Below are 26,594 nucleotides of genomic sequence, written 5' to 3' on the forward strand. Positions count from 1 at the left end.
TGAATTAATAAAGATAAATTAACCTGTCAAAGGCCTTAAGTAGCAAGAATTGAAAGTCATGCGGTCCATTTTGCAAAAGATTCTTTCTAGGCATGAATGTCCAAATCTTTGTTACTTGGTTACCAACCAACGAAGAACACCTTTTCTAGACGAAACGGAGCACTGGTATGAAATTTGTTATTAATTAGAAGCAAAAGTCTGAGACTCTTAAATCAATAGAAGGATTACTAGCAGTAAGCATCAAAGACTTTTTTGGCGAGCTCATTAGAAGAGCACGTCTTGTCTTGAATGAGTTAAAAAGAGCGTATTTTAGCTCAAGAAAGGGATGGACAAAGGAAAAAGATAGAAAATTGGACATTTATTCCAAAACTAAGGGCTGGGCAGCGATTGGAGACATCGTTTGAGGCATCGATATTTTTAAGATTTTGATTATTTTCAAGGAGTACAACAATCTACGTAATAATGATCACAGAATTTTTAGAATCTCTGCTTGAAAAGCATTCCACCGTAAAAGAGAGTCAGCTCAAGCATGCAAAGAACATACTCTCATAAAAGCTGATATGCAAAAAAGGTTAAATTTTGCACAAGCTGCGATTCTTTATTCAAATAACATGAAAATAAAAAAATCTTTTTTCTCGCAAAGAAAACGTATCAGTTAAATTGCTTCAATTCTGATTGGTCAAAAGACATCCAATTGCATTTGCGTTTTATATCTCGCTGGATCATTTTTTCACAAACAGTACCGTTAACATTAAATAGAATTTGTTCAAATTACTTTGACATGCGTAACATTTGAATGGCAAAAGGCTGCAAAAATGGTTTTTGGCTTTTGCCTCTATACATGGTTATAGGGATATGTAAATATACCGACCTGACCAAGGCCGCCGAGAGCAACAATGACCAAATAAAAATCAACAGCATCGGCAACAAAATCGAAAGCAATGACAATACAGAAGCAAAAGCAACTGCAGCAGGCCGAAGAACTACAGCAAAATAGACCCGCCATTGTGACTGAAAGCGCCAATCATTTATCATGATATCTAGTAACAAAGGCAAAACCTGTCAGAAAAATCCCAATTGCACACAAGCACCTTAAGTCTAAAACTTAAAGGAGAATCCTAGGAACATAAAATTTCTCTCTTTCTTACCAAGGTGCTTCTTTGTGAAAAGGACGTATTGTATCACGACATTTGATACAGTGTATTGACCTGGCCTATTCTTACTAAATGTTGCCCTCTTTGTTAGAACAAGAGGAACTGAAAAGAATAATTATCATTGTAATAATGGGTGCACATGTTTCTTAGGGGCCGACTCTTTGTTTTTCTCGGTACATTAACTAGGGGCACTTCAAAAGGAAAAAAGACAAAAAATAGCAGATATTGACAGTCTTGAGGTACAATAAACATGCTATTTTTGCAACGATAAGTAAATCTAAAGCGAATTTCTAGCAACACGTGAATAGAAGAAGCTTTTCTTTATTGGAATCTTGATAAATGATATTGAGCACAAGATAAGTCCTGTGATTGCTTCAAGTTTTGAATGCTAGAGTGTAAATTGTCTCTGTAATCGTAGAACATTTGCATTGTGCCGTTTTATATGGTTTTATATGGTTTTATGTCTTTCATTGTGCCTCTACAAATTCTAGCTTCTAAACTTTCTAGTGAGTATAAATACATGTGTCACTTGCGAATGCGAAATTACAAGCCCCAATTCCAGCATTTGAATACACGCCGCAAAGACTTCAGGTTAGATGCATCACTGTTATCTGCACATTCGTGTTCATCAAATTCTTTGTGAAATTGAAAACCGCTAGAAATACAGTAGATTAATGGCCTAAATTGTCCCTCTCATTTTCAGATTTGCAGATTCTTTTTCCCGTAAGCGCAAACAACATTCTCCGGATTGAGGCATTTGGAAGACTTAAACATATTAGTTTAGCTATTAGGCAATGGCGTGTCCTTGCCATCTTTGTTGTTTCTCAGCTAAAAAGATCAACTAAGTTATCACATCTAACTTAAGGTTACACACATCCAAGGACCGATTAATCCAAACTTTATGACTGTTGAGTCCCAATCTGAATTTAGCAGCAATACCTATCTCTAAGGAACATAATCTGGATATCAAACAGGCTTACGAACAAACGGCTGTACCTCGAAGCCTCAACCTCTATTTGTTTGCTTCTATTTGTCCTTGAACCTAAAAATAACAAAACCCTGCTCGAATTTTTGCTTAAGATTGATCACTGGTATTCAAATGAAAAGTCCCTGAACTGGATTCACATTTTATCACAGGGTATCGTTGCACTCAGCTTAAAGAGAATAACGGTACTTATTCGCGCAGAGACTCTGATTCGATTGTTCGTATCAGTGCTCTAGGCGTGTCATTTGGTTGGGCAGGTGTGCTTCATTGGAAATCCATCGTGATAAGCATTAACTTGCAAGGCTGCGCGACACGTTTCACACCTCGTTCCGATCCAAACTCACGTTTGCTGCTTATCGATCTCATCTCACGAATTAATATTTCATACCTTGACGCTAAAAACAATTTTGTCAATTTTGAAGGTCAGAAACTCTGGTAACAAGTTTCTCCCAATAATGTACTGACGATGGCCTGGATGTGGCCAGTTTAAAATAGAACATTTTTGAACGTGATTCCAGGCGTATGAATCACGAAGTGTGGTCACATCAAGAGGAAGGGCTGGGAAACTGCTCGATAAGCATAGCTTCTCAGTGTCCTAAAAACTACCTTCGGATGCTAGGCAGAAACAAATACAAATACAGATACAAATGAACAAATAGAGGTCCCAAGGTTTTGACGTTGATAATGCTGGAAATTGAATAGAGCGGTTAAAAATTGCTGGCGCTTTGAAACACGATATACTCAGTATGACACACGAGAATCTAAAATTTACATAAGCGGGAAAGTATAGGATTTCTCGAAAAAACTTCTAAGGCAATCATAACAGAAAAAAGAACTAAATAGCTTTAGGATGAGGTAGTCTGGTGACAGAAACAGAAAACTGTCGAAAAAATCAAACTTTAAAGAAAAAATATAAAAAAAAGTTATTCAACCTCTCTGAAAATGCACGCAGCCTTATTTGCATGCCTAGAAAAGCTTTAAACAAACATTTAGATTACAAATTCATCCAAAGTTTGATTAGTCAAATGCGTGGGGGCTATAGTAATAAACCTTTAACAGGGATCCCAAAGTAGGCAAGATTAAACTCAAGTTTTAAACTTGATCTTATAGTTATGACAGAATAAAGCCAAGAATAATTTATCCCTTCTGCTTGATATCTGCTTAAAAAAACACTAAAAAACGTTTTGTTTGGGCTTTCCTTGAGCGATGATTTCGCAAAGGTCTTTCCAACCTCAAAAAGATGCCCATCCATAATTTTTACAAGCTCATAGAAATCATCGTAGACATCTAAATAATTTACATGGACTCTGACGCAGGTTGGAAAACTTTTTTGGAGGGGGTGGTGGTCGAGGGAAAAGTTAACAATCATAGCAAACAATTTCGAAAAAAGCTCTATTGTTTTGCAAAAGGTGGGGAACCATGGCCCCCAGCCCCTTCGTCGGAGGCACTGTTCTGAGGTCGAGAGACAATATTTTAAAAGTACGGTTACGAAAAAACCTTGGCATCACCAAGAAGCGACGTTTAAGGGCATTCTAAGAATGATTACGAATAATTAGTAGGACAACAAAGATCGAATGTATGGTGTATTTGAAACTGTTTTTAACATAGATTTCAAGATTATTAAGTGTATACAGAAAGAACGTCTTTGTCCGATGCACATCAGGGCATGATAATGTCGGATCATATTAAAACGATTTAGGTCGGAAATGTAAAAAAAAACTGAAGGGAAATTTTACCAGGTAAAGCTGAAAAAATCAGAGAAGGAACAAAAAGCTGTTTTAAATTTTGAAAGAGGTTTTTAAATATTTGTAGACGACGTTTCTTCTCTGAGGTTGTAGGTGCTGACAACAACAAAAACTCCAAACACACTCGGTTCTGTTTTGGTTGTACGTCCACAATTTCTCTGAGGAGTAAACTATGTTTAATCAGGAATTGTGCTCGATTTAGTAGGAAAATCGCCAAGTTTCTTTGAAATGGTTTCAAAACCCTTGTCATGAATTGTTGATATTCTTGAAAAAGACAGATAATTATTCCGTCTGATACTATCCAAAGTTATTCTGCTATTTATTGAAGCTGAGCCAGATAATCAATCGTATTGGAAGTTGTGTTTTATAACGGTAATGGTGGAGTTTCCACGTCACCTTTCAACCGCCAACATGAAAAGCATTTAGATGACTTTTGGAAATATTAGAGTTTCCTCGTGTTTGGACAGGGAAGATTGATTTTTTAGAAGAATTGCCGTTGTGGTTATTTTCGTTACAATTTCAAGGAACTTGGCGAGTTTAATTATCTAATTGCACATTATTTGTGTCAGTAATCAAGGTTAAGAGAGTTAAGATTACCGTCACAAGCCCGTATAAACTTTCACATCCAGGCGTTAGATATTAATCTTTTCTAATCAATAATTCGTAATAATGAAAATGTTTGCAGCAGGTCAAATGTTTAATGCTCAAATGGGTGGCTACGTCACGGGTTAGGTTACGCTAGATCGAGGATAAAAACCCCAGGGACATTAAGAAAGACCTTACAGAAACCAAACGATTTGTGTCATCTTCCCTGCAATATCAAAATTCAGAATTTCCAGATATTGCTAGCGTTGGTATTGTAAATTTTAGTTATATACTTACTTAATACTTACTCGAGCTTAGCTTATACTTCAGGAAAAGGAAATAGCCATGAAATTAGCACAGCTATAACTCAAAGCAAAAGAGTTTTCAGAGAATTCGGAGAAGTAAAAAATTAATCTGCCTATTCTCCTTACTTCCTTGTATCAAACTCAACTACGGATTGCGGCATGCGCAATGCATTTATGGAATTTCGAATGTTTCGGTAACAAATGATAAGGAGCATTTTATACAATGTTTTAAAACGCGTATTGTTCCACTGAGACGGAATATTTAATACAACTAAGAAAAACACGGAAGCAAGCGATTTCTTGCCCACATACTTTTCAATGAGCGTTGAGTCAAGAAGATGAATGTAAGATGTTGTGAAAGAATTCCGAAGGCAGCTTGAATGCCAGGCGGATTCGTTAGACGCCGAGAAACGCTCTCTGTTATTTTGAATACGATACAATAAAAATAACTATTTACAACGCAGGACCATAGAAAGCAATGTGATTTTGAGATGATTGCGGAGAAACATTTTGATATGAATTGCACAACACTTGGTCTCTTTTTCAGATAAAGAAAAAGCAAATTCAAGTTTCATTCTCTCCCTTTCAGAATACGACAGTACTATTGGCATGTTGGTATCCTTGACAAAGCCACCAGAAGTAACGACGGTCTCTTGAGCAGCTGAAGCACGAGGCACCCTATTAAAGGTGTTTTGAATTACTAAAATAATCACTGAATGGTCTATAATGAGAGAGAGAGAGAAAGAGGGCGAGAGAGCACATGCACATGATACACTTTCACACTTGTTCAGACAAATGGAGAGTATAAAAGCCCTAAACAATAGGAAGATGAACTCGTCCCCCCAAAAATGGGCCTTGCAGTATAACCCTTGTTCTGCTTTCAGCTAGACATTTTGCAGCCGTGCCTTTCTATCAACAAAAACACAAGCCTTGTTAATTAATTGCTTTTAAAAGTCAATTTCAACCAGTTCTCTGATTAAACATCCATTTATTTGCCACGTTCAGCTGGGCAAACAGACGCACCAATCGCTAAACGAGGTTCGGCGTCCGGCAAGCGTAGGAGGTTATTGCCTAGCAACAATGATCTGGCGCATGGCTAAAGTTTTCTGCCAACGAAAATCTCGTATGTATTCTTTTTCCAGTGAGAATGAGCCCAGGATCTCGAAAGATCTTCTAGAGTGAAGAAAATGCGATTTCTAACTTCGATGAAATATCCCATATGCTTCCTTGAGAGAGCGTAATGAAATTTTGCATTAAAGGAAAACTAATTTGCTTAAAAAAACGGCATTGTAAGTTAGATATCAAAACTAGGGGACATTTTATGATAATTTCAAAGGTTAGATACTTTGGGTGAGATACTTAGAACATGGTCGCTATGGCAACTCAATATAAGATCTCTTGAGAGCAAACTTCATGAAGAAGAAATGCAGTTTTATCAAGATATCTTTGTTGTATAGAATCAAGCCGATGTGAAACTCGATACACTTAGAAGTGAATAAGTCTTTTTGATACAGAAACGAGCATCTTTTCGTTGAGAGTAGGCAAAGTAATTATTAGCAAACAAAAACAGGTGCTTCGCGCAACATATGATTTCAACGAAGTGTGTTTAAACACGTGCTAGGCCTTTGCGAAAAGCAAATTTATCGATTAGGAGGGCGGGAAATAAAGAAACATAAAATTCCAGATTTAAAGTTAGTAGCAAATTCAAACTTTGAAGAAGAATTGCAAACAGATACATCAGGGGAATCCTGAGGAGATAACTCTGGGTACATGGTCGTTTGTTTTTTTCATTAAGTTGAAACAAGTGTAGGTTGAATCTAGATGAAATCGCAAGCAAACTGTCGGCAGATTTTACATCGAAACTCCTTTAAACATGTTTGCTAGTGTCAAACTTTGAAAATAAACTAAAAATACCGAATGTCCACTAAGCGTAAGACAGGGAAAACATTTAATCAATTTCATTTCAGTGTGTCATTGCAAGGCATGTTGAGGGCAGAATGAAGGGACATGGTTGTGTACTAAACATGAATTCACGTTGATGCTCATTGCGGCTAAAGTATTATTAGCTCAATGTCATTACAAATATTTTCTTTCCTTATGTACTGAATCTCTGGTGTTTTCGGCCTCAGCCACTCAATGCTGCAGAACAGGCTCCAGTAAATATTAACAATGCGATGTTCCCAAAGATCAAGAGAGTTCAAACATTTTAGTTTATGTTTAGGAAACTGATATTACACAAGAGCAGAACACAGTTGAGCCGAGAGCTTTCAGAAGCAGTTATTAAAGAAAAGAAATTTTCATTGGAAGAACGCTAGAAATCAGCACTGAGAAAAGGGAATATTTAGAAGCAAACTCGAAAGGATTCTGATCATCATAATAATAAGCATTATGCGGTAACTTGAGAGAACTGGACACGAAACTGTCGAGTAGCGTCATTATTCAGGTTTGTACTATTGTTCGTTTTACGCTTCGCATTTATAGGAATTTAGCGAAATTTGCAATGTTTTTCTGGCAATTTATGCCAAAAGGCACTTCGATTCAAAATTGCCGAGGCAAGAAATTTGCTAGTTTTTCACAACCTCCAGGAGGTGTGAAAATGCGCGTATTTGTGAGACATTACAGTTGCGAAGGAACAGGGCATGGCAAGGTACAAAGCACTAAGAATAATAACCGAATATTGGTAAAAACAAATAAAACGAGCATAGTGAAAGAGATATAGCGCGTGAGGGCAGTGTGGCGGTGAACGATGGATCTCTTCTGTTTGAAAGGTGGGACATGTTATTTCAACCCCAATGAGTTTGTTTGCAGTCATTTTTAAAACCCTATAACATGGATTAATAGGAAATCCTTGATCAACGTAGATCGATCCAACAGCCTATGTATTATTCATAGGAAAAATTCCAGCAAGCCACTGTGTTTGATCGGGCCGGCTAAGTTGCCTGGTGACACGATTGCACAGGATTTTTCTGTACACAAAGTAATTCTATACACGGCCAAAAGTCAGGTCTTGTTATGACACAAGACATACCATAAATGCTATCATCTTTCAAAAAGTATTTGGAACTTCTTTGGGGATAACTGTTTCCACAAAGAGCAAATGGAAATGAGGTTATGAAGAACGTATTCGATAGAGGCTTAGGAGCTGTTGAAAATAATTCAATCAAAGTTTACTGGAAATTAATCAAGTTAACTTCAATAAACAAAATTAAATGTAAAGTTTTTTATTTGGTTACGAATTGATTATAGTTAATTTCTTTATGAGGGGAGGGCTTCTTTCTTATTTAATGGCCCACTAGAGGGGTTTGGGGTTATGATAAAGTTACCTTCTTTTTATCAATCAATATGGAAAAGGCATTGAAACATTTGAAAAAATAAAAACGTACTTAGGAGGTGATTATTTTATCAAAGTAAACATTTTTCAAAACCTTTTTAAAAGTTAGCACCACAAAAAATTTTCAACAAACTAATATGGTGACAAAAACACAAAAAATGTTAATGTAAAAATTTGATGGATTTCAATCCAAGGTCAGCAATGCACGTGAAGACAATAAATTTAAAATTTCGCAGGACGTTGTTTTTCATAAACATTGAATTAACTGGTTTGAGAAATTCGGTTCACATTTAGCAACCATTTATGCAGAAACATCTTAGCCTTCAACTGATGTAGAATGTTGAGATGTCCCTGCGAGAACTTTATTATCTTTCTCAACAGAATCCTGGCTTTCTTTTTTGAGGGGGTGTAACGGGCAATGATTATTCACGGGAACTTCTGGGAAACTTGCATTCATCTTTAAATCATCGGGAATTGTTTTTCTCAATGCAAATGACATAAATAGACATAAATTTACAATAACGGGATAAGAATAAACTTATCATTTTTTATAACAAATCAATCATTGTAAAGCTATTGAGTATTGGAAGTCATAAAACTGGCCAATATTGTTGGCATGGATTAACAAGCGTATTGCTATAATTATGCATTAATCCTATACTTATCATAACATATGCAAAATGACCCCACTGAAGAGCAGTGGAGTTAGCTTTGATCCCTGAGGCACTCGCTGTGCCTGAGGCAACAATAATAAATTTGTGCACATTTTTCCTGTTTGTGTAACTGTTTTACGTAATTATGAACCCTGGCGATAAACATTGTTCTCGAATAATAAAAAAACTTTGGCGATTGCAAATGCCGGCAATAGGATGTAGGTGAACAGGCTCCAGATCGCTTTGAAAAATCTATTTTTATTTCTTTCTTTCCCGAGCTGGTTTGATATTATACTATAGAATCCTTGACCTACAGCATGGAACATTTATTTGAATTTCCATTTCTTTAATTATTCACAATTTTCAACGAAGCTTGATTTCATTGACAGAGCAATCACAAAAGTTGTTCCTTTGAAATTGGAAGGCAGTCAAAATTACTTTAAAATACCTACATATGCCCTTAAATTTGATTGATTTGATAAAGTGATGCAGTGATTCAACATCTAACGAAGAATTATAGCCATTGCCACAAACCGAGCTTGATAAATGATAAATGTACTATAAACCCTAACAACACTAAAGTATATTTCTCTTGAAACGGCTTCTTAAGAGGGGCGACACAACCTTGGGCGGACCTGAGTTGTCGGCGCTAACACTACGAAAATCTAGCTTGTGCTAGCATTCGCATTGTAAACAGACTCTACAAGGCTTGCACAGAAAGCGGTTCTTATCCTTAATCGGCATCTACCGCGTAAATGTCTGTAGAATATGCTGGTCACTTTTGAACTGGGAAATCTTCTTTTGCGAATCAATGCACAAGGAACCATTAATGCTGGGATTTGCAATAAATCTAATGACGAATTTTATTTCGATTCTTAAGGCTTTTCAAATTGGTAGCACGTACATTTCGTAACAGTTTATTATACAACGGAGAAGCTTAATCAACGGACAATATTTTTGCTACAAGAATCAGCGATGCACTGCTATGAAAAAGGGCAAAAGGGGGAATTGCATCTCCTAATTACTTTTAAAATATACATACATAATGCATTTAGAATCATATAATTAGTACTAGGCTTCAGATGAACTTTGAGAAAACTTTTTATAATTCCACTCCAATCATGGAAGAAAAACTACACAATTGATTTTCCCATTAGGGCAGCAATATCTGTAATAGCGATGAAAAGATAAGTGTTTCTGGTATCAAGAAATATCGCCCCATTTCATTAAGGCTAGCATTTACGATTCTTATAGACATGGTTCTTATCATGTTACCGTTCTTTTTCGTATTTATGATTATTATGTCTTATTTTCACATATGTCTTGAACACTCTGCTCATCTTTCCTACTCAACGTCCCTCCTTCCCCTTTACAATGTTGGATTGCGACTAGCAAATGACGGCAAATGAAGGTGGGAGCAGAAACAGTATAACAGACACTTAGCGAACTTTTTTTCTTCCTTCCCAACATTGTTCGAAAGGGGGATCTGTATGCTTGAAAAAGAAAAAATGAAGTGAAAAATATGCATGTATGTATAGAGAAAGCCATAAAGTGATCCCATATTCGAATGAAATGAAAATTGAATATGGTATAATAAACAGATTCTCAAAAATTTGCATTTAATATGATTGCATTTAATATAATAAGAGCACGTAGAAACAATCTATGTCAACAGATTGCAACATTACATATCAAAACATTAAATGAAAGATGAAAAAGTATGTCTAAAAATTATGTATTTGATAATCGGAGGGAAAAATCAGTTTATCACTTTTTTACATTTTTGATCGTAGATTTATCGACTAAGATCAACCTGATTGACAATAAAGTCTTAGTTTACTCCCTAATCTAAAGGAAAGCCAGTTTTCCCAAAAGTATTTTCTTGCATTCTCTTTTATTCATTCTCCAACGGTCATTCCTTGACTTGCTCCAGTCATTCTTCAGCTATCTCTTAGACAATCTCATCGTCTGGTTTTAGTCATTCTCAGCCTCTCTCTATCAGTTTTGGGCAGCTTCTCGACTTTCTTTTCAGTCATCCAAAACAGTCATTTTTCAGTCATCCAAAACTTTGTTCAGCCTTTCTTCATTCTCTTTCAGTTTTTGTGCGTGTTTTCAGTCTATTTTGTCATTTTAAAATTGTCCAGTATTCCCCACACAGTTCCTCTGTCAGTACAGTACCCTCTATTATCAAGCTCTGGAAGGATTCACTCAAAATGTTTAAATTTAAAACGAATCCCTCTTCTTATAGCCTCTAGTCCTCCGGCGTTTTGCTGTTATTTGAAAAACGACACCTTCAATTATGCAATTAAATTTGAAATGAATCCACCCTATCGGTGAGATTTGAGGAATAGAAGCTGCCTCAAGCAGCTGAATGTGCATATCACTCTCACACTGGGCAGCCGTCAAGCATACGGGTACTATAGTAATTGTATACTTTGATTTCCCTGACAAGAAATATCCCTCTGTTGACTAGAATTATCTACTATCCTGTTGTAGAGCCCTCAATCGGCTCTGAATGAATGTGAACCGAGTCAGTTACCACAAAGACTTAACCTTGCTTTTTTGGTTTCATCGAACAAGTTTCAAAGTTCTAACTCTGATGTCTGCTGGCAAATATTATCTTAACTAAGACAAATGCAAGTCAAAATACGAGCATAACGGTAAACCTGCCAGGTTTTGTGTAAGCTAAACCGAGATTTGTTGCTAAACTAACCAAGACTAAGCAAATCTTGAGCAAAACATGGTCTCAAGTCGTCGTGGGAGGGAAAAAAGGTGATAATAATAATCATAACCATCACTCTTATTTTCAGTGATAATCATCATAATAACCTAAACTGAAGGTCAACGTGATCTTAAAACCGTTTATTGCAATAAATATTTGTTGGTTTTCATTAGAAAGAGCATTACAAAGGTCATTTCTGAACTGGCGGTTCAGCAACGTGAATAAATAGGTTGTTTATAGGCCGTTCACAGGCCATTGTTGTTCAACCAACGGTGGCATTAAATATGCATTAAGACTAGTCAAGGAAATGCTTTTATAAACTCAAACGTCTACTCGTCTTCCTCTAACCAATAAAATTTTCCTTAGACAGTCTACATTTTATATGAAAGCTTCTATTTTGAATCCATTGCAACCTGAATCTACCCAAAACTGAATCTTAAAACATGACGTTTTTTGTTGCAGTACATTGAAGAATTTGAAGTCGATAGCGAACGATACTGTACAAAAGGCAATCAAGTTATGTCGATTTATTTTCGAATGCCAAGTGGCTCTATTTTGGTCTAAAGAAGAGCTTGTACCACTCTTTATTCTTGTCATTGCTTGTCTCTCTATTCTCGGGGTTTCCACTTTCGAAGTGGTCGTTTTCAGAACCCGGCTGTCGTTTAAAGCATAACAGCAAGTGTCAGTTTCGCATATTGTCATTAAACTAAAGAGAGGCCACCACGGTTGAAGAATCAGGGATTGACGTTAATAAGAATAAAAGGGGCACAGAGATATTGCGATCGCTTTAAGCCAGTAGTTTTCCGCAAACTTTAATTAAAAAACAGTTAAAATACGAGCATCATCCTTAGGTGTGACCTTGACCACATTAATGTGTGGGTGTTTTCGTCTCTCTAAGAGATCAGACAATCACAGAGTCTGCATTTAACGAAGAGGAATGACATTGAGCAGCAAAGGTTACAGATGCATCTTATCAAGCAACATCAACAACAACACCAACGATGCGATTCTCTTATGTAGACTTTGCATCTGCATGCAGGTTTCAGGCATTTCTATGGTATTTGGCCTATGTATCATAAATGAACCGAGAAAATACGTGTCGCGTAATACCGATAACACTGGCGGAATTTATAAGAAGTATCCTTAGCATTATAGTTGAGGATGCTGGTACAAGCAAGAAGTAATCCCGTCTACCTTTTACCATGATTTTAATCTGAAGACTTCCCTTGATAAAATATGATCATAATTTTATCGCTGTGAAACACAATATGAAAAATATTCAAAACAGAGATATCTCAGGCGTTTCTACTTCACAATAAAACTGGAAGGCTTTAAAGGACACTTTAATGAAATGATATGACCTTCGATGAACGTTGCTTGATTTAGGATTTATATCCAATTTCATCAAGGTTAGACTTATTTAAAAGCAGTTACATTTGCCATGGAAATGCTATAAGGCGAGCGTTAAGGCTGGTCTCTTCAGCCAATATTAGCAGCAAATATTAGCTCTTTTTCATATCCATGTATCACTTTTATTGAGCTGCATGAGAATTGAATAACAATCAACATCTGCAAGAATGAAATGGTTGCTATAAGGAGCTCGCTTTCTCATCAAATTATGTACACAATCAAACAAACTACCCATCATAGCCTTCATCTCGTGTTTGATTTTCGACTGAATTATCATACACGACTTTGTCAATAAGGCCTGAAAGAACAAGCAATTCAAGTAACACGTATTTATGAAAAATTCAAATGTGTCCGAATGATCGAAAAATGTCATTGTATTCGCATCAAAACACCATTGCTTTGTACAGGGAATTTTTTGCTAAAACGATTCACAAGTATTTGGATTCACAACCACGTAGATGTTTCGTGTCTCCATGCTAACTGAAACATTGCAGATTTCTTCAACAGGACAACAGAGCCCTAATCGGGCAGTAGTTATTATCTTTTTTTGGGGGGGGGGGTGTGGGGTTGCGGACCAATGTTGCGTGCCCGAACAAAGCCTTTTGTTTCTATTTTACTAATTATATCCTTCCTACGGTTATGCCCAACATGAAAACTAAATGGATGTAGGCATTTTTCTGGGGATACAGAACGCCTGATATGCCACAAGAAAAAAGGAACTAAAATGAAAATTTGGGGGCATACGATGGTGTCAACATAAGGTTCAATTACGGTAAGAAAATCTTTTAGAGGAAAACGCAAACGTGCTACACGGGGTGAATTAACATAAATAGAGCTATATAGCCTTTCCAAACTCAAATATACGTGTGCATTTTTCTCTAGAAGAGGGGGTCGATCTCTGACACAGCTACGCAGCTGGTTTTTGATAACAATGATCAAGGCGATTGTAAGATTGATAGCTGTTATCACGATGATTCGTGCAATGATTAGCCGTGATAGTGATCATATTTTCTTAGACCGGTTTATTTACAGACCCATCAACAATCAGTTGCCGAAATGTTGTCACCTTTCATCAACTCCTCTGTTCGGCTTCACCCTAGTCATGCCGCTTCGTAGATCTATTTCTGCAACCAGTTTAGCAGTCTGGTCCAAAATAGACGTGCTCACGGATTGGGCGGTAGTAGCACTGTTGAATGAGTGGCGGGTTCTCGTACCGCGTTTTTGAGTCAGAATCATTGTTTGCAGAACTGGTGGGGAATAAACTTTGTGAAGATTTTGATCCCCTATCTATCAACGAGCTCATTGCACGCCGATAAAACCACACACATGTTGTTTGCTCAGGTTTTCGTATTCACGTAAAGCTACATTGGTCCGCAATAATAATCATAAGGACAAATACTAGCTTCCCGTTGATGGATTGAAGCCGTCATAATTATAGATTGAATAAATGAAAACTTCTGATGAATTAATAAGTATGAATTAATGGGTCACAATCTGGAGTGATAGAAACTTCTAAAATAGTAAACAAGAAAAGATGGTCCTACAAAAATGTCCACACAAGCAAATCTGTTTCCAGTGCAATTCTAGTGCGACATAACTAGCAAAACCGAATGATAAGAAGGAATTTGAAAGAAAGATTGAAATTGGAAAGCCCAACAAAGGGACGGGGGTATATAGTCCTAAACAAGTCACTGCCCCCAAAATATTCTAAACAAAGGATTCCATTTTACGAGTGAGTTGTCTAGAGCGTCAGCTCGAATTCTTCTCTCAAGGGCCTGGAAGATATCCAACTTTTGAAAGGTGAGACCGGCTGATATTTAACGAAATGTACTCTCTTTGGGTGGACTGGTGGATCACAGCAAGACAGGATTAGCCATCTCCCTCAAAACAGGCATTGCCACATGTTTCTGAAAACAGGCCTAGCCACGTTTCTGTCAAAAGTGCAGACAGGTTGCGAAGCGTGGATTTAAAATCTGACTGGTTACCCAAATAGCATTTTACTGTTCTATATAATACATCATTCTACATATAACCTCACATTTTACTCCAAAAAATTATTCATGAGTACCATAATTCGCAGTCATGACCTACACCTTTTTACGATAGCTAGATAATTAATGCTAAGATTAAACATTCTTGCTTCTTGGATAATTTGAGGCTTTTCAAAAGTAATTTTGCTACAACTACATTCTACAGAACGTTTCTAAGACAAATAAATACTGCATAACATTACTTCGTAACATTAGCGTTAATTTTAAAAAACACATTGTCTTTCGTCTAACTTTCATTTGAGGCCAAATGTTCATTTTGTTCTTAACATGTCTAATAAAGAAAGCATGGAAATTGCGCTATGAAAAAGTTCGGACCAAAAGCTGGAGGAAAAGTGGCCAAATTGGGTCAAGTAATTTACCTTCGCCATCAATTTTATTGATAATCACGATAAGACATTAGGCCAGTTTGCAACTAAAAACTTTTCAGACGGAAATCAGCACAGGTGACACCACACCGGCTGGATCCATAGGAAACAAATTAAAGGATTGAAGACTGGATAAATGATTAATCTAGCCTTGGCTACGATAAAAGATCCGAGACTAAAACCTCGATCTTCCAGGTTAGAAATTTCGAAATAAAACAAGATCAAGTACAACGTTTTTTAAAAAAACAGCAACACCCTCCTTAGTGACATTTTATAATACATTTGTTTCTTTGTAGGAACACCAAGGCTCAATTAGCCACAAAATATTAACGGCTTAAGAATGTGGCCAGGTTCAAATGAAAAGTTGGAAAAAAACAATGTCTTTTTGTTGCGCTTCTTCACGTCAATGTACTTCAATTTCATGCCAACTGTTATCTGTGGCACTAGAAGCAATTGTAAAGCATGTAGTTGTAGAGAAACTAATGTTGAGGTAAAAACAACATTAAGAACACTAGAGCCTCAGCAGAAATTTTCTGGTATTTAGCTATAGAAAAAAGAAAGTAACTTGATTGATAACTCACATATACTAATGCATGTGGTAGAATAGAATAGAGACATGTGTGCTTATGATATTGTATACCTAGCATTGTCACATTGACAACCATGGCCGTTGCTCTATAAAAAATGTTGTTATGATTTCAGTTCTATGCTGAGGCAAAAAAATTTAAGGAAACGCGTACACTCTTTCTTTTATACGAACCAGTGAATTTAAGATCAGGCTGACTGTTCTTAATTTTTTTCAAAAATCTGACTGGATTGTTCTGAATTTGTTCTTAATAGGTAGGGTGTAAGCAGTGTGATTGTTAGCTTTTTCGCTCTAGGGAGGTGATCAGGCCTAATTTGCCAACAAAGTGAGTGAAACAACCTTCATTTGCCGACAAGTTTGAAGATTCACCAAAAAAGCACCCACACATGGCTAAAATTCTTCGTTTTTGAGATATAACGTTGTTGAAAATTAGCTCAGCCTCAGTTTTTTCTTGAATTTTGACCAATTTTGAGGCTCGTGTTCTTATAAAGAAAGAAAGAATGGTCCATACCATCAATAATTGAAATAAAAACAAGGCAACATGACTTGTGACCAGCAATTTATCTACTGTTTCAAATACATCACCATTTGTGAAACCAATTGTTTCAGATACATCACCATTTACATCCCAGTCTCATTCTCCTCGTTCGACAATGGTGGTTTGCAGGTTTGGTATTCCCTATTAAAAAGGTGCCAAATCTCAGAAAAAGAGACCAGTTTCCCTACATCATTCAAAATTTGTCACACCTGCAAACGGAGACAGTAAGTGATGTTGAATTGCTGTTTATAAAAGCGTGATCACAACGTTTTCAAACGCGCATCCTGGCGCCCGCCCTTTCTCTGTCGCAGATCCTTTCCCCCAGAGCCTGGGTCCAAGTTGACCCACAAATTTATCAGCAGCCCTAACGAATCTCGCTTTATTGCTACAAATTAATTTTGATTATTTGAAATATTGCTGGAAGATAAGTATCTAGCATAAGGATAACAGGTAAATGGACACTCGAGAGCAGGCTGATAAATCTCCTTAAAGTTGTCAGCCGAGTGTTAAACGTGAAACGCTAGATCAACAAGAAGCTAACGATTGATATCAACACTAACCAAGGCAGTACCACCTGCCGACAACCACGCGCGTAAACTAATCTTGGTCAGTTGTAAGAGATGAAAACTTAAAACACTACCGTCTCCTACAATTCATGTCAATTTGATAAAAAAACCAATAAGCTTGCAATATTTCTCATGCACAAGATGAAATTTTTAGCTCGTTTACAGTTGTTTTCAAAACGAGCCTGACCGGGGTCCAGAGCATCAGTTGAGGGTTTTGTGAAAGATGTGGTCAGAAAGCTGCCGCAAATAGTTGCATTTGACAAATAAAGAAAGATAGGATTTTAAGGAACCGAGAATTAGTTGATCAATTCATGTATGTGTTGAGTTAGTTAATTGCAATGATGGTTGTCAAGAGACCAATAATTTGAGCTTCTTATGGTGGATTTTTATTGGCAAAAAGGCTTATGGAACAACTTAAGATTTTCGTACTTATCCGCCCACGGTTTCAAGCGAATCCTCTGGCTTAAAATTGTGGTAAGGTCTAATTTCCCAAAAAGCTAGTAAATTTAAAACCAAACTGTTTCTTTACTTTTTCAAAATTTTTCCGGCACAAAAAAATTAAATAGCTAAGTGAACAAGAAAATGCAAAAAATTGAAGAATTTAAAGTTTTCTAAATAAAAGCCTGTTTATTTGTCTTTTTGTGGTGGTAATACTGCCATGTGGTTGAAAACAGAGAAACATCGCTGTTAAGTGTTGAATTTATAGCTTATTTTAACTAGCATGAAAGGTTTTTGCTTGTCACAAAAGTGAAAAGAACAGTAAGTATTTGCATAACATTGGAAAGTTTCGGGGCACAAATTAAACCGAAAAAAACATGATAAGGCTAATTACAAGAAAGAAACTTTCACCTAATGTAGAAAAGTGAGTTTCTAATTCATGCTTAACTGGTTAGAATGAAATTCTAATTGCGCTTACATTGTATGAATTTAAAAATATTATAATTCAAAAGTGAATCAGATTGAAGATAAAATTCAGTGAAGTTTAACCAGGGTTAAACCAAAACTACTAAACTCTCTTCGACTATATTGAACCAAACTTAAAAATTTATCACCCCAAATAAATTCAAAATATTCCAATACCAAAAAAACTCAATAAGCTTCATTGAAAATGATTTCTTTTGACTACCATCACTTTTCGCCGGCATATATAATTAAAATTGGATTGATAGTAACCGTTCCAAAACTTATGTGTTAATATCAAGAAAATTTTGACAAGGCAGTTTGCTTTGTTTATTGCCAAAGAAGTAAGCCCTTGAAATCGTAGCACAGGATAGCCTTCCTCCTTTCCTCTGGTTGACAAGACCAGAAGAGCCGCTTGCGAACAGAATGTGGGCGGAAATCGCTTTCCTTTTCCAATGATGTTCTATTTACAAACACGCCAATCAACCTTTTAAAAACAAATCCACCCCTCGACGAAGAATCGAACACTTTGTCTTAAAACTTCAACTACATCACAAAGCTATTCATGAGCCGGTTAGGTTCAATTTTACCGCCAGTTCGAAAGTGTTAAGAATTAAAAAAAAATAAGAAAACTTTGCATTTTAAAGTACTATTTGATAACGAAACAATCTACAATAATTTACCGTGAACTTTTCTAAAATGTATAACTTTACATTACAGTATTTCCCAGTGTATGACAACAAGCACAGCACTAAAATTTTAGGCCGTTGATAAACTTTTATGTAAACGTGGCAAAAGGTAAAATTCACAACAACGTTTACAGATGACGAATATCTAAAATAATTGCTCATAAATTCATGTTGGTATGAAGTTGCTTCGAGGATGTCAGTAGCTGAAATGGAGGGGGCTCTTCATGTTGCATAAAATATCATTGATTGCAAAGAAACCAAGCGAAAGACGTGCAAGTTTGACTATTAAGTGCAAAGCCTTGCTTTAAAAACAAAATTTAAATGAACCTTCACAAGAGCACAGGTAGCTTTAGCTTAGCTGTTCAATGGGCCAGATAACCAAGATGTGTTTAAAAATCCCAAATGGTTGGTTTAAGATATTCCGGCAATAAATTATTCTAATTCTCGACCAATTTCCTTTCAGAAATAAATGGGTTTTCCTTTTCTTGATATTTCGAATCAATCATTCCGAAAACCCTTTGCAATTCGCTTTAATACATCGATCAACCCTAAGGTTAACGAGATTCATCATTTGCGATTAAGCGATTTCAAAAGGATGGAAACAACACAAGAACATATTTGAAAGAACCTTTGCACAGGCTTCCCATCACGGTGAAATCAATAATTTCGGCGAGGAACATTCCAGCCCACTTCAAACAAAATATTACTTTAATCTTATTTTCTGTGAACCACAATGTTGATGGGAGACCGAATTAACAAAACAAACTCTGGTTTTGGGTTAAAATAATGTTAGGACAAGTAATTATGGTTCAATCTCCAAGAAATGCTAGCTCAAAGGTTGCTAATAAGGCTTCTATGATCTTCAAGTTTACAGAACACTTTGCAGCTAGTTTATTATTTGAAATTCTCACTGACTTTATCAATATTGTCCGATGCGATTTGAGTTTCAGGTCAAACATAGCAGGCATGTCTAAGGACTTGTCGTAAAGACGTTTCAAGAATTTAAATATTTGAGAACGAAATAACTTCACCAACATGACAATAATTTAGCAACGACTCTCGTATTTAAATCCAGCAAATACGAATCACTTTGGATTACAATTCTAACTTACAGTACAATTAATATCATTTCTAAATCATGTTTATAAAATCAATAATTTATCTTTATATATTTTACACAAATTTGATCATCATTGAAAATTAAATTTGATTGTCTTTATCATATAAAAACTAGATATAATTCTGCACTAAAAATATTGATAAAAATCACAACAACTGTCGGCATCAAACTGAAAATTTGAAAATTCAAAAAACATGCGAGAAAGAACCTTGAAACATCTGGCATTTGATGTGTCATTTCTATGCTATAACTCGATTAAAAGAAAATCTCAAAAACAATCGATTTGAAAGCTCGCCGGAACATTAACATTCTAGGATCTCGGTTTTTCTCAAGCTTTTCAACGGTTTTATCAAAACAAGAATCGGAATAATGGCATTAAGTCTGGCGTAATGATTCTTACGATCCGTTATCCAGCATATCTTTAACTGAGTATTCTTACTGCAAAATTAAACATCTGAGTGTGCGGAATTTCAAAAGCCTTATCAAGATATCGATCAGACACATACTATTAGCTAGCCTACACAAATGAGCACTAGTACAACTTAATATTGTGTGACTTTGATATGGATGGGTTCAAATGCCTCTGAAGGGAGGAAAAATGGCAAGCTGCAAGCATGGCCACGTTGTCAATAAATCTGCTTTGCAATAGATAAAGCTATATGGCTGTAAATGACAATTCATCAAAAGAAAACATCATCACATATGTGTATCTTATTTTATAAGTTCATGTTTTGAAATTTCTTTTAGTCATAATTGCAATAACAGCCCTACTACCATATGTTACTATAATCGATGCATGATTGGAATTTAGATCATAGTCGCTTCCATGTTGGCATAGGATATGCCCTAATACTTAAATATACTAATGGAGCAGCCTCTCCGCGTGTGTATGTATATATACAAATGTAATATATACAGCGAATTTACGGCGATTTCAGTTTAAAGTGTTTTTAAAAGGATAATATTTAAAAATTACATATGGTGAGCGAGATACCCTCTCATTTGCTATGCAAATGCCTCCTATCAAGAGCAAATTAAATCGATGCCAGCCCGTTTGACTGAGGCAGCATACAACTCTGGTAATATTGGTTCATACCGCCCATTGAGGGCATACCGATGCTATACGCCGGGTCTGAAGACGATGCAATGCCAGTGTCCATGCTTTTGGGGTAAGAACCCATCGACGGGGGCGTGAACGTTGAGGGGTGGTATGAAAAATGCATTCCAGGGTCATAAGATCTGAAATCTGCTTCGTGTTCTGGTGCAATGATGTTTTTGATAGCAAATGGATGGTTGAACGAGTGAAGTCCTGGTCTGTATGGTCCATAAGGACTGGGTAAAAAGCCAGGGGTTGTGAGAGATCGTGGAGGGCCCATATCCATCTTTGGCATACCGTTCATGGCAAAATTATCCGGTCTTGGTAGATGAGAAAGATTTGCTTTCCTTTCTGCTTTGAATCGTTTCTGTCGTCTAAGGTAGCAACCATTTTCAAACATGTTACCTGCATCTGGATGCAGCGTCCAAAAACTGCCTTTGCCTGGCTTGTCAGGGGATCGAGGAACTTTGACGAAACAGTCGTTGAAAGATAAACTGTGTCTGATCGAGTTTTGCCATCGTTGTTGATTTTGCCGGTAATATGGAAATAAGTCCATGATAAACTGGTAAATTTCGCTTAGAGTTACCATCTTGGAAGGAGCGTTCTGTATAGACATAGTTATCAGTGATATATAGGAATACGGCGGCTTTGCATGTTGATAGCTTCGTTTGTACGACCCATTACCCTTTCCACTAGGCGGTGGAGTACCTCCAGTCGAATCATCAGCATTATTTGATGCCCCAGAACTTGGCGGTAAATCAGTAAGACCCATCGTAGCTCCCGAAATGACTGGTTTCACGTCATATTCTTGAACTTGGTCTTGAATGACTTGCATTCCTTCCATCATTCTTCTATTTATACAAGTTGATAAATAAAGAGCATTAAAATCGAAAACAGTGCGTTAATCTAAGGCAAATATACTTAGCTCTTGATATGTTTGGTCCGTGGCCTGCTTTGGTTCAAAGTGCGATGCGTGTTGAGCGCGGCGGCTTATAAGTGCTTCTGTCCTCCTTTCACGGCAAACGCTCTCTTCTCCGTGCTTTCACAATGAACGTTCATTGTTTTCTGCTATCCTCTTCAGCAAACACACACTGCGCGCAACCCCGCCTCACCTATTGTCCAACAGCAAATAGGAATCCAGTATTGCCGCTTTATTGACAGGCGACCGAACAACCTCGGCCACCAGCGAAAATTAGCGTTTTACTTTAGATTTCTTGCTATGTCGTTTAAAAAACAACAAATGATATCTTAAATAATATTGATTCACTCCAAATGATAATCGAATTCCGTATGATTCAAATGTTTTCTGAAATCGATAAATATTTGTGAACAATCAGTTTTACGAGGCAATGTTAAAAATACGATTTTCGGCCTCTATCATCGCGAGTAAGAATTTGTTTCATCTGTTTCAAGAATATGCAAAAGATTACGTAAAAAACTTGCCACGTTTCTGTTAAAAGCGAAGGCTCCATGATCCTCGGGCTGGTGAAGACAACATTGGAAATTCGACACTCACGACATAGGACCACTCCGCTATCAAAATAAATCTTGTTCGTGTTAGAAGGCTCATATGTATAATGTCAGATTGTGTTCGAGCTGTGCAGACGAATTATAAAGAATAGCTGTTGAGTATTTAGACAAGTACACTGAAAGGTTTATTTTGTGAAAAACTTGAGCAAATCGTATATGTCAACAGCCAACCAAAATATTTGAGTTCGACTCCTAATAAGAAAATTCAAGCGTTCTGATGCAAGCGGTCGGTAGGAAAGTTTATCAGAACTTTTGCAAAGTTACAGGCACTTGCTTTTGCTTGCCAAAAGTGAGAAATGATCAAATTTTTGGTATGAAGTTAGAGAACTGGCAAGTTTCATTTTCTGTACGGGGGTTTGAAACGTGCGTTGCAGGCCGCGTGGGAGTATGAACAAGCAGGAAATGAACGCAGACGCAATGCTGAAAATCTGGCATCGTACTGATTACGAAATTTGCCATTTCAAATAAATCGATGAATAATAACGCTCCGAAGCTGGGCACTGCTAGAAGATTTCACCATCGATAAAATAAAATTTATTCAATAATTTTATTCAATTTTATTATTAAATGAGAGATAAGGTGTTATTAAGTATATGTAATAATTTTATTGATTACTAAAATACGAGAGCATCAACAAGAGTATATATGACAAACATATATATGATAATTCATTAATGTCAAATTCTGTCAGCATGGTCTAGTTTTTAATAAACATTAAGCAGTGAATATCAGAAATGTTTTTAATTTGACGTACTATTTACACAACTGTAAAATATATGAAAAGCTTGGTTTGAAGGCTAGCAGAAGCAATTGATTTATTTACTGAAACTTTTTGTTCAAGAAAAGATATTGCTTTGAAGCATAGCCCCCTGTCAATAAACTACACCCATGTTTCGATTTATTCACAATTTGGTTAATAAAACTTAGAAATGCAGGCAGAATGGAAGACGAGAAACAAAAGATTTGATTTCTCTACCACATCAGACAGGCTGAAACGGCGTTCTTCATGATACTGCCATCGGAAGCGGGAGGCAGATGTTAGCACGCGGGAAAAGACGGAGCTTGCGTCATTACAGATCGAAGCTCAAACGAGGGAAAATCCGAGGAAATGTGAACAACTGCAAAGCACTTATGGAAGAAGAACGCATACTGTCTTGCTTGTTAAGAGGTTAAAATGGCTAAAAAAACCGCAAAGACACTGGGCAAATAATCAATGGAAAGCACGGTCAACTTACTATTCTAAGATATCGCAAATCCACTTGCCTTTTTTGTTCACCAATTTGTCAACTAATGAATGTTCTTTAAAATCAGAAATTTGGACAATTGATGCAAAGATTCTACCACATGAATGACTGCTGCTCAAACTAAAGTTTTTTTAAAATGCTGAATACTATCAATTTCACAATAAAATCCTCTTTTTAAGAATCTGTAATGGCTAAAGCTTGGGAAAAGTCACTGAACTTTGCTTAGAATGTAAATATTTAGGACCAATCTTTACATTTCGCTTGAAGCATAAATTTGACTTAAGAAATATAAGCTTTCGGCTTGTTCTATGTGCCTTCGACCAAAAAGTTTAAACGAAATCAGCAAGGCTTTGCTAAAATCAAGTAGAAAATATATTTGCGGATTCACTTTGTGGTTTATGTACTTGTAAGTGTCACCAACTTTCGCCATAGTTAACCTAGACAATGCAGCTGTTACACGTGGTATATGAAATGCTAGTCACCAAGATCCCTTCTTTGTCGTACGACTGAAAAACATCAACAAGTTCTCATGCTTTGAACAATGCAGGGATTTCTGGGCGTCAAAAACTGTCTGGTTGTGAAAATTTGAAAATATCTATATTTGTCAGAGATATTTTACTACCCGTTGGCGCGAAATTGTAGCCGTCAAAGCTGTGGTTTTGGTTTAAGGTTTGCGTGCGTGACGTCATTGCAGATTTAAGCGCACGTTTTCCAAAATTACGATAATCTGCATTAAGAGTGTTGTAGCATATACGACAAGTATCATCAAATGAATATCTTTTCAAAAACCAAGATGAGCGGCATTCTAAATTCTTGTCCGATTGAAAGCGACACCTTTTCAGCTAGATGGCGATCTTTCTCCTATTGAATCTGCACTAATCATGTCTTGTCAGAACAAAGCTTTTGTCAAGGCCATGTCAAATTTAGTGGAATGGCTGCACTCGAGACCCGCAATTTCGCAATTTTGCAAAATACCGCCCAAAGGGAAAGCGAAACGCGATAAATTCTTATCCAAAAATTGTCTTTATGCATTTTCCTTATAAAATTACAAAAAAGTCTCTAGAAACAAAGATAATTCCTAAAATGAGCAATTTAAGAACAAGAACTGCATGTCAATAATTCGGCGCATATCTAGCCAATACATGAACAGTGTCTTCGGCACAAAATTAATTGTGGGTAAAATGAGGGGACGCTGAAAAATTAAGATGTACCTGTTAAGCGTATCCATTCTCTATAATGTGGCATTATTTCGAAAATTAATGGGGCAAAGAGACGAGGGGTGTTCTGCACAACTGAGTAGACAAAAATTTGCTTCTGAGAACATCCCAATGAATCAAAATTAAGAATATTTAAGATTAATTTTTGCCTGTTCACTGGGCATGAAGCGCCAGGCTGACACAATGAACTACAAGTATCATTGATATAAAGACTGACAAAGTTTCAGAATTGCAGTTTTACAAAAAGCATTTACTGACATGAAGCCCTGATCTGAATCAGCTAGATTTATGTTCGCTTTAACGTCGCATTACTTGTGCCATAATCAAAGATCAAATGCTGGCATCAGGAAAGCAAGAAAGGCCGGCCTAGAGGACACAAAGGACGAAACAGAACACCAACGACTTGCAAAAGACGATCCGGTGATGCCATCACCAATTAGCAGTTTTAAGTTATTAAGGGTACAAATGAGCAAAGTTGTTTGTTCACAAAGTTGATTTGCCGCAGGGGCGTCCACCATGACTGCAAATGAACGATGCGCCAATACGTCCGCGGCGCTGGAAGCGCAAGAAATTATTACTCAATTAACGTTGGCAAGATCTCTCTGTGGAGATCATCTCAGATCTTTGCCGATATTCGTTTTTCCCTTAAATGCTAACACCGACAGCTAAAATAAGAAACTCGATCCAGGAGAGCTATATTGAATATTCCCATCAACCTCTGCATAAAGTGCAAAATGAGTGTAGCACAAGGTCTATTAAAATTCTATGCAGCATTTGAATGCAATCAGTCGATCAGCAAAGAATTGTAGGTCGATCTGCCTGGAGTCCAATAGTTGAATAAGAAAATGAAATTTGAGTAATCCGATCATAAGATAAATATGTTAAGTGTTACTTTATGAATTCGTGCTAAGATTATAAGAATAACAATCAAAATGATTGAGTGTCATCGAACATGATTATACATAGAGCGGACCTTAGGGTCCTCTACCGCTATTCGACTGCCCCAGCGCGCTGCAGAGTAAACACAAAGAGCGAAATGGAAGCTGAGGATCTGGGTGCACTTATCAGAAATCGTGACCACCCGAAAGGAGCAGTCTTATATCTCCATTTTAATCAGTTTCACCGCAAATTCTCCTCATAAATGATCGATATATCCACAAGGTCTTAAAAACCAATAACTTATCATCATTATGAGACTAAACCTAAACAAACAGAGTGAAAATTCACCTCCGTTCAATTCACCGACTAACCCTTTGAACGCAAAAACGGCTAGATTATTAAAAACTGGTTAATGAGAGATCTTTTCTATCATGGTTATATGATCTTGATCACAAGGGCAGTAACCGTTAAAAACAATTATTGTCATGATATCTGAAGACAGTCAGTGATAATGGGCCTAATACGCTTGAAAAACAATGCAACCAACTAAACGTGTTTAAACCAGATCTCTTATTTTAGGTTTCAATTTGGCGAAGAACAACTCGCAATGGTCTTGGAAGCGATGAGGATAAAGAATAAAAAGAAAAAGAATACTCAACAAGAAAAGAGAACAGATTTGTAAAAAGAAGAAAAATGAAAAAGTGACAAGAAGAGACGAGGGAGGTTTTCAGATTTTCCTACTTTGGAGTTGGTGAAGTATAGATGGCTTACCCATTTCATATATAAGCAACTCTCTTGAATAAACTCAAGGCTCATGCTTTCAAAACTAAGGAAGCTCTGAACAATATCTTGTTTGAGAAAAAATGTTGAGAGTCTTTGTGTTTTATGATAATTAATAACATCACATTTTTATGTTTACTTGA

General features: G+C 36.6%; 2 protein-coding genes and 1 long non-coding RNA gene across 3 annotated transcripts in view; 1 reads left to right on the top strand and 2 right to left on the bottom strand.

The window, feature by feature from the left end:
• The window catches only part of LOC148958677 (uncharacterized), a 69,188-nt gene that overhangs the window by 13,442 nt on the left and 29,152 nt on the right, over window positions 1-26,594 (bottom strand). The gene's annotated exons all lie outside the window — the stretch shown is intronic.
• LOC148958678 (uncharacterized) lies at window positions 752-26,575 on the top strand. Its single transcript, XR_016144467.1, has 2 exons — window positions 752-7,217; window positions 26,251-26,575. It is a non-coding gene; the product is annotated as an uncharacterized LOC148958678 (long non-coding RNA).
• On the bottom strand, window positions 18,530-22,899 carry LOC135681587 (hepatocyte nuclear factor 3-beta). The gene has a single exon (XM_065196127.2). It carries the CDS (start codon window positions 21,646-21,648, stop codon window positions 20,740-20,742), a length of 909 nt encoding a protein of 302 aa, XP_065052199.1. The 5' UTR covers window positions 21,649-22,899; the 3' UTR covers window positions 18,530-20,739.

The sequence above is a fragment of the Rhopilema esculentum genome, chromosome 12 (genome assembly GCF_057945365.1).
Source record: "Rhopilema esculentum isolate cy_ngs chromosome 12, ASM5794536v1, whole genome shotgun sequence".
Lineage (NCBI taxonomy): Eukaryota > Metazoa > Cnidaria > Scyphozoa > Rhizostomeae > Rhizostomatidae > Rhopilema > Rhopilema esculentum.

Excerpts from the sequence above, each read along its gene's own strand:
- LOC135681587 (XM_065196127.2), bottom strand. The coding sequence starts at position 21,648 with ATGATGGAAGGAATGCAAGTCATTCAAGACCAAGTTCAAGAATATGAC.